At 37.2% G+C, this 16,911-nt stretch overlaps 1 protein-coding gene and 2 pseudogenes across 3 annotated transcripts; all 3 read left to right on the top strand.

Moving 5' to 3' along the window:
• The first annotated feature begins 669 nt into the window (after positions 1–669).
• Positions 670–2,322, top strand: LOC143592011 (uncharacterized). The gene is made up of 2 exons (XM_077072035.1): positions 670–919; positions 1,740–2,322. The coding sequence occupies exons 1-2, from the start codon at positions 720–722 to the stop codon at positions 2,161–2,163; spliced, it is 624 nt and encodes a 207-aa protein (XP_076928150.1). The 5' UTR covers positions 670–719; the 3' UTR covers positions 2,164–2,322.
• A 3,795-nt stretch (positions 2,323–6,117) lies between these two features.
• Positions 6,118–11,815, top strand: LOC143592009 (protein MODIFIER OF SNC1 1-like; annotated as a pseudogene). The gene is made up of 10 exons (XR_013145831.1): positions 6,118–6,466; positions 6,705–6,785; positions 6,868–6,912; positions 6,999–7,368; positions 7,489–7,588; positions 7,712–7,771; positions 7,868–9,007; positions 9,090–9,291; positions 9,372–11,411; positions 11,494–11,815. The product of XR_013145831.1 is annotated as a protein MODIFIER OF SNC1 1-like (transcript).
• Positions 11,816–14,067: 2,252 nt separating this feature from the next.
• On the top strand, positions 14,068–15,918 carry LOC143592014 (DNA N(6)-methyladenine demethylase ALKBH1C pseudogene; annotated as a pseudogene). Its single transcript, XR_013145833.1, has 3 exons — positions 14,068–14,241; positions 14,331–14,645; positions 15,610–15,918. The product of XR_013145833.1 is annotated as a DNA N(6)-methyladenine demethylase ALKBH1C pseudogene (transcript).
• Positions 15,919–16,911: the final 993 nt, after the last annotated feature.

Here is a 16,911-nt window from a genome sequence, read left to right as displayed (position 1 = left end):
AACCGAAACCGAAAGAATCGACGAAAATGACACAAAGAAACAAAAAGCCAAAACCGAACCACATCAATCGAAATCGAAAAAATCAATCAAAACGAAACTAAAAGAATTCAAACCGAACAAAAACAAAACTGAAAAAACGAGTCCGGAATCGACCAGAAAGAAACAAAAGAAACCAAAACCCAACACGTCACGGGTGAAGACTCGTGTTGACTTGAAACCTGAACCGAACCCGTTCCGATCTGAAACCCGTTTCGTTCCGAAACCTGTCTTGTACGAAAACCTGTTCCGATCCGAAACCTGTCACATTTCCTTAGGACACTAACCCACATCGACCCATTTCTTTGAACTTGTCGACCCATTTTGACCCGAAAATAAAAGGATGAAATTTCAAATGACTCATTTTGACCTATTTATTTAAAACCTTTTACCCAAACCAACTCATTTGAAAGGGTTTGGGTCAAGATTGTCACCCCTACACCACTCCCGTGGTGTGTGTTAACAACTTTATACGGTTCGTATAGGGATTATACGAGTCGTATAGCCTCACATGACTAACTATTGTACGAATGATAGATTTTTTAGTCTATACAGCTTGTATAATTCTTGTACGAGTCGTATAGACGCATACGGTTAAGATGAATATTATTGATTATACTACCCAAGCACTCCAAGTATAAAATATTAATCTGACCGATCTTGTTAACAGAACAATTTGGAAGATGAGTTTGACCTTCTTATTAACAATCATCATCTTCACCGTCTGCAATTTAGGGTTAATCAACGCATATGAATCACCACCGTACACCGTGATCCACTCCGAATCAGAATTCGAGATCAGATTATACAGCCACTCCGTCTGGATGACTGCTCCCGTTAAACAAACCAACTTTCGTAAAGCCACCAACAATGGCTTCCACAGGTTTACAATTACCGATCACTTGCTGTTCAATTTGATTACTGTTTTATTAACTCTTCAATATGATTTAGGACTGGCAAACGGGTCACGGGTTAGCGTCAGAACGGGTTGATTAAAAAATGTTTACTTTGGTTCGGGTCAAAACGGGTTGGTTTATAAAGTTTTTGTTTTTTAAATCTATACACTTTGGCTTTGCTTTTGTTTTGCTATATGAAAAGAGCTAGTGGCGTAGTTTGTTGCCTGTTTAGTCTATTTCTAGCCAAGTAGGTAATAAAATCTGACACGGCACAGCCTTACAGTGACTGAAGTGAATTCGGTCATTATCAGTTAAGTTTGTGATGGTAAGTACGATAAAGCCAAAAAATAAATTAGTAACCGCGTAGAGTAGTGTTGGCACTTGTATAGATTAAGATATAAGAAAACATATTTAAAATGACGTGTAGTCGGTTGGTGAAATTCAAGTTGTACGGTTGTGAGCCTGTGAATCTGTGATTCGACACGAATTCCGTCGTTATCAGGTTAAGGCACCGGAACTAAACCAAAAAATAAATTCAACGCTCAAATGCAACAAATTAACGTAATTTAAAATGAAAGAAAAATTGCGGGTTACGGTGGGAAATCGACGCAAATTCAGTCGGGATCAACAGTTCAGCATTAATTCGTAAACATAAATTAGTAAGCCCCCAAAAAACAACGTATGTTCTTAAAGAAAATAAAAATTGGCTGACGTGGCACCACCGCAGGGCGCTATGTGTTACAATCAACTCATTGCGCTCCATCACGCTCCATCGACATCCCAAATTAATATAGTAATATTTTACAGGTTGTTCCAGTACATCGAAGGTGCGAATTTGAACAATTCGCGTGTACCGATGACTATACCGGTTTTAACAAGCAGAACAGGTCCTCATGATTCATCAACATATGTGGTTCATTTCTACTTACCTGAAAAATTCCAAACTTCACCGCCACTTCCTCTTCCTGAACTTAACCTTAAACCTGATTCATGGACCACCACTTGCAAAGCGGTCCGCCAGTTCTCTGGTTTCGCTAGAGAAAAGAACACGGTTGAAGAGGCTGAGAAGCTGGCCACCAGCCTGAGCGGGTCACAATACTCTAATTCTGCATCTAGTAACTTTGCATACTCGATTGCGCAGTATAATTCTCCTCTAAAGTTTTTTGGGAGGTTAAATGAAGTTTGGGTGGATGTTGATGGTTGTGAGTCTGCTAGTGTGGCTGCATACTGAAATTTGATAGACCAGCCGGCTAGCGTCGATATCAAGGTCAGAATTCAGAACCAGTTGACTGTAACTCGTGTGTATTTTGTTTGTAAATTGTAATTATGGTGGAATGATTATCAACTCTTTAGTTGTTGGGAGTTATATTACCTAATGCAAAGTTACTAGTTAATATAGTTAATACTTATTACTGATCTTATGTTCAATATGTATTGTCATTTCATTACATTCATACCAATGCCCATCCTAAGGGTATGCGTAGTGGGCGGTAAAACAAGGCGACAAGGGGGCAATTTTTAGAGAAACACCCCCCGGGCTACAAAAGGGGTGAAATGTGGTGGGGGTGGGGTGGGGAGCGACAAATTCTTGTCCGGCTTGTGTTGTGTATATATATTATTATAATATGTTGTGTGTGAGATATATACATATGTGTGTGCGCGTGCGCGCACGTGTGTATAATGGGCTACAACACCACTACACCCCTAAAACCAAAACCCACTCTTTGCTGACTGGGCGCCACATGGCGCAAGTTGACCCATTTTGTAACCCCTTCCCTTCACTACACATAGCCTAGCAGAGGTTGAATATAGGATCCTTATGAATATGAATGAGTGAATTTGTGTAATGTTTTGTATTAAAATTGTCCAATAAGCATCCTTTGCCACTGCATTCAACCTTTGAATAAGAGAGAGCAAACATAACCAACAAGACGATAACCAACCCATTTAATGGTTCATAGCCTGCTCGGCGAGATATGGCTTTGCATGCCTGATAAGGTAGGTACATATTCATATTGTTGCATCAATGCATCATATCCTTAATATGATAATTGTGAGGCCCCTTAACAGTTGGAAGACATGCTTATAGAGTGCGTTAATGTATTCGTAGGGCCTTCATGTCTTTTAGATTTCCATATACATGATTTGAGTATGCGTTGTGATAACTAGTTAATAGCGTTAAGTTACTCGTCATGGTTACAAAATGGAGTTAGCGTCGGTATATCCTTATTGACATGACGTCTATCTTTGTGTCTATGTGATTGTATACTGTGAAATGCGCTCGTCATGGTTACAAAATTCAACTTCCCATCGATAAAGAGCATCTAAGCCTTCATATTGAAGTCTAGATTCCAAAGTCTTGATAACCAAGATAAACCTTTCACACTTCCATTTCTAATTGTATCCTGGATCAAGTAAAGGCTATGGGTTTCCGACAAGTTACCGCCGTCAATAACTACAATGGAAACGTCAGCACATCCGATAGTCATCGTTGAAAAAATCTATAGCTCTAATTATAACTGATTCTCATCTTCTCTTATATAATATTCTATTAATTAATCAACATTGTATCATTTATTTATTAATTAATCAATATGGTATCAATCGTAGCTCAAAAATAATTTTTTTTATCAAGCTTTCAATCTTCTCAGCCTTCACCATAGCAATATACAAAAAGTAGTATATCGGGAGACCGTCAATAACCAATTTGAAAAAATTCAACTTAACGTCGATAAAGAGCACACGAGCCCTCCATATCAAAGTCTTGATAACCAGGTCCCAATTCTTTATGAAAGTCACATTAGCTCCCACTTTTAAACTAGAGTTTTTACTTGTCGTTAGAGTTTCACTTCTTTTTTTTTGAGCGCCGACTTTCTTGTATTTAGGCTACCGCACTCTTCGAAACTTAAAGAACACAACCGATTCTCATTTCATCTTATCTAATATTCAATTAATTAATTACCCAACAAGGTATCAATCATTGTTAGCCATTAATTTATTTCCATGTTATACACCCATTACAATTAATTAAAAAGATATCCTACCTCTAACAAATTTCATAATAATAATAATAATAATAATCATCGTAAAAGGTCACGCAATCTAATATACTAGTGGTTAAAGAATCCTAACTCTTAACTCACTCAGATCAGGTTTCTTATATTTTGGGCTTTAGCCATTTTACATTTTACCCTTCACTCTCGACCCACCCAATCACCCAACCAAACCCATTGGAATCAATTGTATTCACCACCACACACAACCACCGTATATCTAACGCCTCTTCACTCCCACCGTAACAACCATAACCGTCACCGTCGTCTAATAACTCCTGCTCCAGATCCGACTCCTACTCCTAGATCCGAATTATCAACCCTAAGTATGTGCGATTTCTCCTTTTATTATTATTATTATTATTAGTATTACAAATTTGATTACTGGTTCTCTGTTTTTGTTTAATTAGAGTTTAATTAGGGTTTCGGAACGCTATTAGGTTATAAGGTATGTATCTGTGTAATTGTATGTGTTTAGATGGAGGCTATATCGCGGATATAGGTTTTTATATAATTAAATTGAAGATTGGATGAATTTGTTTGTTGTTGATTGATTCGAGTTGAATGACATTAAGCAAATTCTTTTGAGAAAGTTATTGCGTGAGAAGTAAGCAGCTGGAGGTTTAAGTTGTCTCAGTTGGTGGTGGTGGTGGTGGTGGATTATGTTACTTGTTATGTAGAGTGTAGACTTCAGGTTTACTTTGTCTAGTGATGAGTTTATTGTATTGGTAACATCTGTTTGTTAGGTTTCTCAACGCCAGAGAATTACAGTCATTGATTTAAGATATTTTTTTATGAGAAGTGTAGTGTCTTTGGTTACCTTTTGTTAGCTAAACATGTGCAAGGTTTAGGCTTTGTTAGCATCGTGGTTGTTTAAGGTGCTATGTGCAGAAAAAACGTGGGCTTTAGAAAAAAAAATTAGTGAACTTGATGAAGGAAAAGTTAAAATATATTGTTTATTCCAAAAGTTGAATAACAAGAGGCACTAGATGAGATGCTTCAATCGGTTATGCTAAAGTTCTAACTTTTAGTATATAATATAATTTTATTAGTGCCAAAATTTTAAGATAGACAAATGACTGGATATGTAGAGCTTCAAATAATCTGGGTGAGATGAATAATTTCGATGAGATGCGGCAAAAAGTGGTATTGTGGAAGGTCCGTTATATGGAGTAGAAGATGAATAATTGTGCATTAAATAAAAGTTAAAAAATGAATTAATATGTATTTATTGCATTTGCTTCTAGAGAGCTAGACCATCTCCTAGTAAGTAGGAGCGCATTTATTGTGAGTTGCCAGATTATTGCGCCTAAGAACAAGAAGTGTGGGCTTTTAATAACTAGGGTTAGCATCCGGCTCTAGGGGAAGCCATACTGCATATTTTGAGACATCTGAGTTGAGTTGCCATAAAAAAATTCAACCAAAAAGTGAAAAACTGAAAAAGCAGTTTTTTTGTTAGGCTCGGAGAGTTGATGCTTTGATCTTTTGCTAAAAGGTGTGCATTAGATATTGATCAGATCGGTATTGGGTTTGCGTGCCAAAATACTGATTATTATCTAACTACTACATATGGGATGGGTTTATAACGGGTTGTCAAGTTTGGCACATGAGTATCGCTAGCATTATTTTAAAGACTCATGTTTTCAGAAAATTCTGAGATGGTTAGTGAGTTCTTCAACCGCTACATATTTGTAAGATCTTCTCATGAGTTTTTTAATTGTTGTTACCATATTTAAAGCCTCAGAATTATTTTTGGGTCTTTATCGTCGTTACTTAGGTTAATTGTTGTTACCATATTTAAAACTTCAGAATAACTTTTTGACAGTGTCATCGTTCTTGAGATTTTCGCACTCTCTTAAATTCCCGAACGTTTTAAGTATTCACTCTTTTGTTCAGTGTATCAGTAGATAATATTAAACAAATTAAAGTAAGAACTCTGAAGTACATTGCTCTCTAGTGATCTGGTTAAATTTTGGGTCATGGATTCTATTATCCTACCGAAGCAAGATCTATGAGAACGAATGAGTTGAGCTCATACTGAATTGTGAAATCATGTGTATTGCTTCATTTATTTTGGACGCTGTTAAACAAAATTTACCTGAACTATGGTTTAGGAAATAGACAATAATTGGCTCATTTATTAAAATGGTGTGTAAATTACTATAGTTACGGGTTTTTTCTTCTTTTCGTTCAGATCTTATTTTTAATAGCATCTATGTGCTGCATGATAGTATTCGACTATACGCTTTAGCTAGTTTACTACACACATAGAACCAATGCCTAGGTGCAACCGTACTAATTTGTTCGTATTGTAATCCACGTAATATATCTTGTTGCGTTACTGAGTTAAAGTCTTCTGCTTTTGTAGTGGAAAAGTAATATTTTTTTTTTATTTCATCTCCAGGTTGTGTAGATAGTTCTTGGATGACCTTGGGAGTGCATTTGAACAATGTCATCAAGCATGTTGGCCGGAGAACGGAAGTATAATTCTTTCATTTATATATTCACATGAGCTTAGTTGCATTTTGCATATTTTTAATTTTATAAAGCATGTATTACGTGGGGAAAAAATAACGCATTTTGATTACAACAATTTTAAAACTTCTGATTTACCTCATTTTTTTGTTGCTTTTTTTTTATCTCTGATTACCTTATGAAGGAAAAAGCAAATCTCAGGAAATCCGGATGTACTTAATGTTTCTATTTTCTGTTTTTATAGGTGGTCCTCCTCAAGAAGAGGTGGCATGACTGTTTTGGGCAAAGTTGCTGTTCCTAAACCAATTAATTTACCTAGCCAAAAGTAAGGTTTTACATTCAAATTATGGTAAATTGTCTTACCATTTACGTACCAATAATCTCACACTTTATGCTGCTGTTTCAAGGTTAGAAAATCATGGCCTGGATCCAAATGTGGAAATTGTTCCCAAGTGAGATTCTTTTATTTAATTCCATACATGTTCATTTTCAATTTTCTTTTATGCTAAGTTTATCCTTCATCTCATGTTACCAATAGGGGTGGCCTTAGCTGGGGAAGCCGGCCATCTTCTTCAACATCAAATCCTTGGGGTTCATCAGCAGCATCTCCAAATGCTGACGGCACTACTGCCTCACCACATCATCCTAGTGGCCGCCCTACATCATCAGGTGGCCTTAGTCGGCCATCAACAGCAGGAAGTGATAGACATGATCATTCTGCTTCTACGTGGGGCCCAAATTCTAGGCCTTCATCAGCTTCAGGAGTCTTGACTTCAAACCAAACACCATTAACTTCACGTCCACTCAGTGCAGATACAAGACCAGGCAGCTCACATTTATCTCGTTTTGCTGAGCCTGCATATGATAATTCAGGAGCTTGGGGCCCTAATGGTACTGCAGATAAGCTGGTAAGTTTTAGCTTGATGTTATCTGCCCCTTAAAATAGAATCTCTTTTATTTTTCCACAATTAGAATGCTGAATCAAAAACTCATTTTTAATCAGCTATTTGCTCTGCTATTTTGTGTAGTCAATACCTTCCAAAGTCAATGATTTTTCTCTTAGTTCTGGGGATTTTCCAACACTGGGTTCAGAAAAAGATAACACAACAAAGAGCGGTGAACCACACGGTAAATTTTACTTACTATGGTACAATTTGAAGCAGTTGCTGTGACTTTTTATTCTGTATATATTTGTTATGTGATATATTTATCATGTGCAAGCTACTGAATCTGAACTTGCTTATGTTACAGATCATGGTTCTCATGTTCGTCCTGGCTCAGGCTCTGGCAGAATTGCACCTGTGAAAGATGGTAATGAGATGGCTCAAGCTGATTTTTCGTTTTCTGTTAACTGTTTTAAGAATTTTGTCAATTGACTGAATAAATGGTATGTTTTTTTGAGTGCAGAACACAAGAGTGGAACCGTTGATACTTGGACAAGAGATGGATCATTACATTTTGATGAAGGCGTTCGTCCTAATGCTGACAACTGGCAGAGGGATCCGCATCAATATGGGAATCCTAATGTACCCCCTCAACATTATGATGCCTGGCAAGGGCACCAATGAATGGCCCTCCTCCTGGTGTTTGGTATAGAGGACCGCCACCTGCAGGCCCCCCATATCCACATGTTCCTCATGGTGGGTATCCAATGGAACCATACCCTGACTATCGCCCCCAAATGCCCCCTCCTTTATCAAATTCACAATCTGGCCCTCCACCTGGGCCTGGCCCAAGAGGACACCATCTAAGAAACGGAGATTTTTACAGACCTCAAAAGCCTGATGCTTTTATCCGTCCAGGTATGCCGCCAATGAGGCCTGGATTCTACCCTGGTCCAGTCCCTTACGATGGTTATTATGGTCCACCAATGGGCTACAATCCCAATGATCGTGATATGCCATACATGGGAATGCCACCTGGACCCCATGGACCGCCTGTTTACAACATGCGTCCACCTCAAAACCCATCAGAACTCAATGATCCTCACTTTAGAGGCGGGCCAGGTGGCGTACGTGGACCGATTGGAAATATGTTTGTCTCTGAACAAATGGATTCTCATCCTCATGGGGAGTCTCATGGGCCCTACAAAGTTCTCAGAAAACATGAAAACGAAAGGAATGCCGACATGGAAGAAGACAGTTGGGAGCAGAATATAGAAAAGAATGACCACCCGCGACCATCATTTCACAAGAACGAACGGGGACCCGACATCAGTAGGAATGAAGACATGTCTTCAAGAAGAAACATGCATACAAATCAAGGATATCCTTCAGACCCTGTGACTGTGCATTCTTCTCAGGGCCCACACAAGTCTAAAACATCCAATGAGAGTTGGGGAAACAGGTCATCTTTCTCCGAAGACTCAAAAGATTCAACCTTGATACAGAAGATTGAAGATTTGAATGCAAAAGCACGAGCGTCTGATATTCGAGGGGACGCAGAGCAAATCAATAAGTTATTAATTAATCCAAAGAGCAACTCTGCAATTGCATTTGGTAGCATTTCCACCACTGGAGATCTTGCTCATCCCCATGACAATTCAAGGTTTATTATATGGATTTGCTGATGTCACACTTCACATTTAACATGTAACATGTTTTGTTTAAACTGAATTTGGCCTTTGTAGGCAAGCACATCTTGGCGTTCGAACGCGAGCAGATCATCATACCAAAGGAAGATTAAGTAATCAAGATACTGATGGGTGGCGAAAGAAACCTTCATTTATAGGTTCAGAGGCTGCTGCACCAAAGAATCATATTACTTCTGAAACTAAGGATACAGGCGAATCATTGACTCAAGTCGTTGACCCTGCTGATGGTCAAGCACAGGTAAACTTCATTTATGAATTCTTTTATTATTCACTCGTTATATGTGTGACTATTTACTATACATCTTTATGCAATTTCAGCGTGCTAGGATGAGGGAGTTGGCAAAACAACGTGCAATTGAGCTACAAAAGGAAGAGGAAGAAAGGATAAGAGAGCAGAAAGCAAAAGCTCGTGCAAAATTAGAAGAGTTGAATAGGCGTACACTTGCGACAGCAGATGGTACAATGCAGGTTGCAGAAAAAAACAACACTAGTGTTTCTGAGCAGGAAGATGTGGATGGATCCAAAAAACCAACTGAACCAGCTATTGATTCAAAAGCTGAAGTAGCTACTCAGATTAGTGAGATCAGTCAACAAGACCCTGTTGACCAGTCAATGCATTCCAAACAAAGTGATACCGAAAGCAAAGCTACTCACGGTAATGATGTTGGTGTTAGCAGGCAGAAGCGTGCTAGTCATAGACAAAAGCAGAGTGTACAAGTGGTGGAGAGTACGGTTGACAAGTCAACTCTGAGCGTGACAGGTGGCGAAGTTATAACAAATCCAGCAAGTAGTGTGGCTGTATCTGGTGAAGCCGTACTAAGTCAAGAGTCAACACAGCAGAAAAAGAGAAATAACAAAAGTAGCAAGAATAAACACAAACTTGATGATGCTTCTGCATCAAGAGACGTTGATCTTGTAAAGCCAGAATCGCCTCCACTTGATCCAAATCCAACTACCATGACGGTAACTGACGACAAGGATGCAAAACCACCTCACACGGACCAGATTTCATCTTTACCAAGTAACCAGCATAAACCACAACACCCAAGAAGGACGCCAAGAAATCCACAAGCTAATAGATTTCATGTAGGTGATGTTGCTGTGTGGGCCCCTGTGCGACCCCACAACAAAGAAGAGACCATGCAGGATAACATGGCTTTGCCAGAAAAGGCCATTAACTCGGGTCAGACTAACCTGAAAAGCAAAAGGGCAGAAATGGAAAGATACGTCCCCAAGCCAGTGGCTAAAGAGCTTGCTCAACAGGAACCGTTATCCAATCAACATCACCATCTTCTCCCAAGAAACCTACATTAGAAGAAATGACAGATACGCAAGCAATCCCTGTGCCTTCAAATGTGGGGCCTACTAAAAGTGGTGATAATAAGCAGCAGCAGCAGCAGCAGGTGAAACCTCATGGAGCATCACGACAACGTAATCAACAGGATTCAAAGAAAGGTTTTCACAAATCTACAAGCCAAAGTGACCAATCTAATCCTAATCCTATTCCTGTTTCTACTGAAACTAATGTTGTGCATGAGTGGGATCCATCCGATGGGTGGTTTATGCCTGATGAATACCCACCAACTGAAATTGCACCTGCACCTGCACCTGTTGTGAAAGATGAAGGTGGAATCACGAATAAAGGAAAAAAACTGGCTTACAAAGGCCAAAGAAACGCAGTGAAGGAAGTGGAGGTGGACCAAACAGATAGACCTGCATCTTCAAAAGAGAACCGTTCTTCTCATTGGCAACCCAAACCTCAACCTCAAGCTTATAAAGGTGGCTGGTCTGGTAGCGGTCAAACTGCCAACTCAGAGGTGAAAAGGGAACCTAGAAAATATTCCCAACCCGATGAACCTGTACATGATCAAGGGCATCAAGAGGGTAGGAGAGAAAGAAAGCCTGCTTCATTTAGAGGCCGGGACCAAAATCAAGGATATGGTAACATGGAAGATGAAGCCCCGTTTGAGCAGCATCAACAGCATCATGTTTCCTCAGGTTTTAGGAAGTATGGAGGCCAAAATAATAATCGGTCTAGTGGTCAAGATGATAAGCGGAAGCATAATAATTATCAACAGCATGCAAATGTAAACAGGGAAAAACCGAGGCAGAATATGCATTATGAGTACCAGCCAGTTGGATCAACAAACAACAATAACAACAATAATAGTAATAATAATTATAATAACAAGTCAAGCCACTTAGACGCACATGCAGATGCAGCTCCTAGATACAAAGAGAGGGGTTCGGGTCAACCCAGACGAGGTGGCGGTGACTTTTATGGGCGAAATCATTGAAGTGCATTCAAATGAGCTTACTTTATTTCTTTTTAGTCAGAAAATTGATCCGTGGTATCAGGTATGGTTTATTGTATTTAAATATAGTGACTTGTAAATCTGCAAGTTAACGTATAGTTTGAAACCTTTGATTGTTATGCCAGGTTCATTGAGCAGGGACGGAACAAGGTTGTTGAGGGCAAACGGGTTGCATTCGCATGGTTATGTGGTTTCGTTTGAAAAAAATGTTTTTGTTCTGGGAGTTGTAACATGTTGTGGAATCTGTTGGTGAATTGTTGAAATGTGCCCGTTCTTGTTTGCCCTAAATATTGGTTAAGTGGAGAACTTCTAAGTTGTTTTGTTTTAAATATTGGTTGTTGGATGGATGTGTGTTTAGTAGGATGCATAATGTGGGCTTTAATGGTAGGATTAAATTCTTATATACTATCTAAATATGTTATATCAGCCCTAACAAGCTTCTGCATTTTAGAAAAAAAAATTATTTTATGTACTATTAACAAAATTTTATATTTTAAAAATAGAAAGAATGGCTCTGTTTCAAAAACTTTAGTGTTTGAAGTTAGAAGTATTTGGACTTGTTTTAACCTTATAATTTCTGTGTAAAAATGTTAGTTTTAGTGTTTGGATTATTATACTCGGATCGTTTTGTGTTCTGTTTCTAAGACTGAAAAATGGTTGTTTAAACTCAAGCTCATCTTGGAGTCAGTCGATTGTTCAATTATCAATTTTTTTGTTTGTCTTAGGCCTTAGGGCTCCAGTTATGACCCTTAGTATGGGTTTTTACTCTTTTTCATCGAACTTAAATGTCGAACAAAAGGTTTTGACAGGGGACAAAAACGGGTACTAAAGTTCACAAGGAATCACAAAATGAAGAAAACACAAAAGATCATGATCTAAGAGCTAGTTTCTAGGCTTCATGTATCTTTTAATACCATAATCCCAACCAGACCGATTGCTATTATCGTGTTTTGATTAGACTTTCAAAAATCTAACTACTGAATAACCGAAACCCAAATACCAAACCCGATGAACACCTCTAACATAGACGGACATGCATGAACATAAATCCGAAAGAACATTACGAAATGAAAACCGATTAAATAGTAAACATGAATATCCAAACTTAATAATCATTACAAGTAACTTCAAAAATAAGCAAACACATCTAAATTAAAGCCTAAAGCAAGCTTCAAAACACCAATTTCCAATTTGGTGGATGGAGACGTGGAGATGTCCAATAGTTCTATCATGAGTTGTATCGTGTGCTTACTTGGTTTGAACCTTATGTTATATTAAAAAAAATTACTTTATAACTTATATAAACCGTAGTATAAAATGACCATAATGGCATCATACACAACAGAAAAATCTAACAGAGTTAACAATATTGACGTAAAGTGTTTAAACTTTGAAACCGCAAGCCACGACACAACCTTGGTACTCAAATAGTTAAAATGAGTAAATTTCGAGGTTCAAACTGTCCGTGACTTTTAAAATAAAAATATAAAATGACCAAATTGTCCTTGAACTAACCGAGTAAATTAACATTGTCTTTAAAGTCACAAACCATTTCTTCACAATTTCATAAACCCTCGTTTGGGGGTTTTATTGATCAACAATCAAAAGATCAGCACACCAGAGGTAACACACTTGTAAGTTTTCGTTTATTATTATGCCACTTTGTGCGTTTAACTGTTTTTGGGATGTTAATTTTATAATTTATTATATATTAGTGTGATTTATACATAACGAACCGAACCGGATAAGACCTGTTCGTCTGTTAAGCTTTTGTTGGATAAATGGACGGTTCATGAACGCTTTACTGAACGAAACTTCGTGCCGGTGTTTGTTCGTTAAGAAATTGAGCTTGTTAATTGCCCGTGTCCGTTCATTAATTTTGTAAACGGACACTAATTAACATATATTTATTCGAGAATAATAGTCACTAAATCAACACAAAATCACCCAAAAATCCAGAAGTACACCACATAATATCCAAAATAGTAAAATTCTAATAAACGGCCATATGTGCGTAAACGAACGTAACCGGACAGACGTAAACGACGAACGTAACGGATGAATCTTAATAAACACATTGCAGAAAATTCACGAACAAAATTGAACGAATACGGCCCCTGTTCGACTGTTTGTGTGCATTCGTTAAGCTTACCGAATGAAAATATATGCTCATGTTCATCCATTTATTAAACAGATGAACATAAATGAAGTTGACGTTCTGTTCGTTTAAGCCCTGTATGCGATCATAATTATCTGTTTAGTGTAACCGATGCAATCAATAGTAGATATGATTTAGAATAAATTGAGTGTAAATTCCGTACGTATTACATTACACTGGTATGTTTTTAAAAAACTTTAGGTTCTATGATGGAAGTAATCCCTTGGTTTGTTGCAGCAAGGCTGCAAGATACAACCATGCCGCTCTTCAACAGAACTGGTAATATCCTAAGGCCGACTTTGCAGACGGTAACTTTTAAAGCTCTAGTATTTTTCATGATGTTTGAGTTTGATCTATAAAACTTATGTTTAAGAGTTTTAAAAGTTCTTAAGTTTTTACGCACCGACTAAATTTAGTTGATTTTTGTTTTAATATGCAAAGAATTGTTAGGTAGTGTTAAATGTATAAACAAGTATGATAACATTTTTTTATATACATACAGACTGCGTTTCGTCGTCCTTTAATTAGAATATCGAAGCAGTATCACAACACTCCATTAGCTAAAGTTTCCGATGAATCACAACCATTTAATTTACTCTGCTGCCCTTGCTTCACCAAAATACCCGTGCCTGAAACGAGCAGCCTTTCAACAAGTTACGAAATACTTGGACACGGAATGATTCTTATGAAGAATTACATCAGCATCAAGGACCAGGTTTTTTGCAAAATCACAACTATTATAGAAATTAATTTACATGTTGGTTTGTATATTGTTATAGTTGAATTTGGATAATAATATTTTAGGTTGATATAGTGAATATATGCGAAAAGTGGGGTGTGAGCCCCGGGGGGTTTTACCAGCCTAGTCACGAAAATGGAGCTAAACTTCGACTACAAATGATGTGTTTTGGCCGAAACTGGGATCCCGTCACAAAATATAAGAAACGTTGCAGAAGTGACGGTTCTGAAGCACCACCGCTTCCATCTGAACTTATTTCATTGACTGAAACCACAATTCAAGATGCTCGAGCCCATTTGCGAAAACTTCCTTTTATGTGCCCGGATATTTGTATAGTTAATTTCTATTCACCCGTCTATGGTCGACTTGGCCTTCATCAGGTTAGTATAAATATAGGGGTCAATTTGGGTTGTTTTAAAAATTAAATGAGTTGGTTTGGGTAAAAGATTTTAACTAAATGGGTCAAAATGAGTCATTTGAAATTCCATCTTGTTATTTTCGGGTCAAAATGGGTCAACACGTTCAAAGAAATGGGTCGATGTGGGTTAGTGTCCTAAGGAAACGTGGCAGGTTTTGGATCAGAACGGGTTTTCGTACAAGACAAGTTTCAGAACGAAACGGGTTTCAGATTGGAACGGGTTCGGTTCAGGTTTTAAGCCAACACGAGTTTTCACACGGGACGGGTTGGGTTTTGGTTTCTTTTGTTTCTTTTTGGTCGATTCCGGACTCGTTTTTGTCTGTTTTTTCAGTTTCGTTTTAGTTTGGTTTGAATTCTTTTAGTTTCGTTTTGATTGATTTTTTCGATTTCGATTGATTTGGTTCGGTTTTGGCTTTTTGTTTCATTTTCATCGATTTTTTCGTTTTCGGTTCGATTCTCGTTGGTGTTTTTTTTATGGAACTAGGACAACTGAGGAAACATTTTAGTGTTTTTACTTTTTTTGTTTATGATTTATATTTCGAGTTATGATTTATTTATTATTTTTTTGTATATTTTTTTTTGAAGGCTTTTGATCTTAATAGAAAACCCCACAAAAATAATTCAAAAAAATAATAAAAAAGTCATAACTCAAAATATAATTATAAAACAAAAAACTAAAATGTTTCTGCCGTTATCCTCGTTCAGAAAAAAAAACCCCGAAACCCGTTCGGACCCTAACCTATTCCGACCCAAACCAAAATAACCTTTTTTTTAATAGACCCGTTCTAACCCAAACTCATTCTGACCCAAACTCGTTTCGACCCATGACCCGTTCGACCCAACCCAACCCATTTGCCACCTCTAGTTTAATATTACTTGCTATTTGTCACATAATATATAAAGTTAATGTTTATGTGTTTTTGTAGGATTTTGATGAGAGCAATGATAGTCTAAGAAGAGGATTGCCTGTGGTTTCAATCTCCATTGGTGACACTGCGGAATTCTTGTATGGGCGTTCGAGAGATAAATACAAGTCAGAGAGTGTGTTGTTGAAATCGGGTGACGTTTTGATATTTGGTGGCAAGTCTAGACTAGTTTTCCATGGGGTGAAGCAAGTTTTACCAAACACAGCTCCTCTGGAACTATTACAAGAAACCGCGCTTAGACCAGGTCGTCTAAATCTTACTTTAAGGCAATTTTCTTATGAAGTTTTAAACATGCCAAACTGTTTATGAAAATATCCACGATAACTAAGTTCGAAAATCGAATGTTTGTCACAAAGTTGAAAAGTTATGAATCTAAAAGTATGATTATTATGTTATGACAAGTTTTAACACTTCTGGGGTGAATGACTTGAATCACATGTCATCTTTCCTATAAATTCTTTCATTTATTTCTCAGATTAAATTTGTATATTTTTTTTCATTTTCATAGAACTGAAATTGTGTATACACAATTAATTATGCTTGCCTTCTCGATATATACAAATGTTATTAATATTAACTAATCTAAATGTTACTAATTAATTATGTTTGCGCAAGGTCTGGGGAAGGGCCGGCGTTCTGATATGCACGGACTTACCTTACACTTTCTTTGTAAGAATAGAAATATACATGTTTAATCTAGGAAATACATGAAGGAAATTATAGGAAGATAGGGTTTTATAAACTTTAAATCCGGTTTGAACAGTCACATGTCATGTCACACCAATTCAACCCAGTTTTAACAGTCACATTTCATGTCACACGCCACGCGAATTAAGTCATTTAACACTTTCTATTGGTTTTGTTTTGGTAACAAAACTGAAAATTGAGATTGCCACTCGTTTAAATGTTAGTTGGGGTTATTATTGGTCGATAGTTTAATAGTCCGAATTAAATAAATAAATAATAAAATCCAATTTTTTATTATTCAGTAATACCCAAGTATAATCAGTGTCTAAGACAAGTCCATCTCTCGGGTTAGATTTAACTCTTTTTAATTGTTGTTTAATTAATTAAAAGTAAAAAGAAAAAAGATAGTCATTTGATGATGAAGAAATTGGTAAAAAAACAAGTCATTTGATGATGGAGAGGATGGTTAAAAACAAATAGATACAACCTTTTTTTTGCTTAATTAGTTAAAAAGTGTAAGTTAATATAGTTGTTTGATGATAGAGAGGTTGGTTAAAAACAAGTCGATTGGTGATGGAGATGATGAATACAAACAAGTTGATTGATGATGGTGTC

Source organism: Bidens hawaiensis, unplaced genomic scaffold (genome assembly GCF_021521415.1).
Source record: "Bidens hawaiensis isolate Kalapana, Puna unplaced genomic scaffold, B.hawaiensis_p1.1 tig00040272_1, whole genome shotgun sequence".
In the NCBI taxonomy this organism is placed as follows: Eukaryota; Viridiplantae; Streptophyta; class Magnoliopsida; order Asterales; family Asteraceae; genus Bidens; species Bidens hawaiensis.
This window is presented reverse-complemented; position numbering and strand designations above follow the sequence as displayed.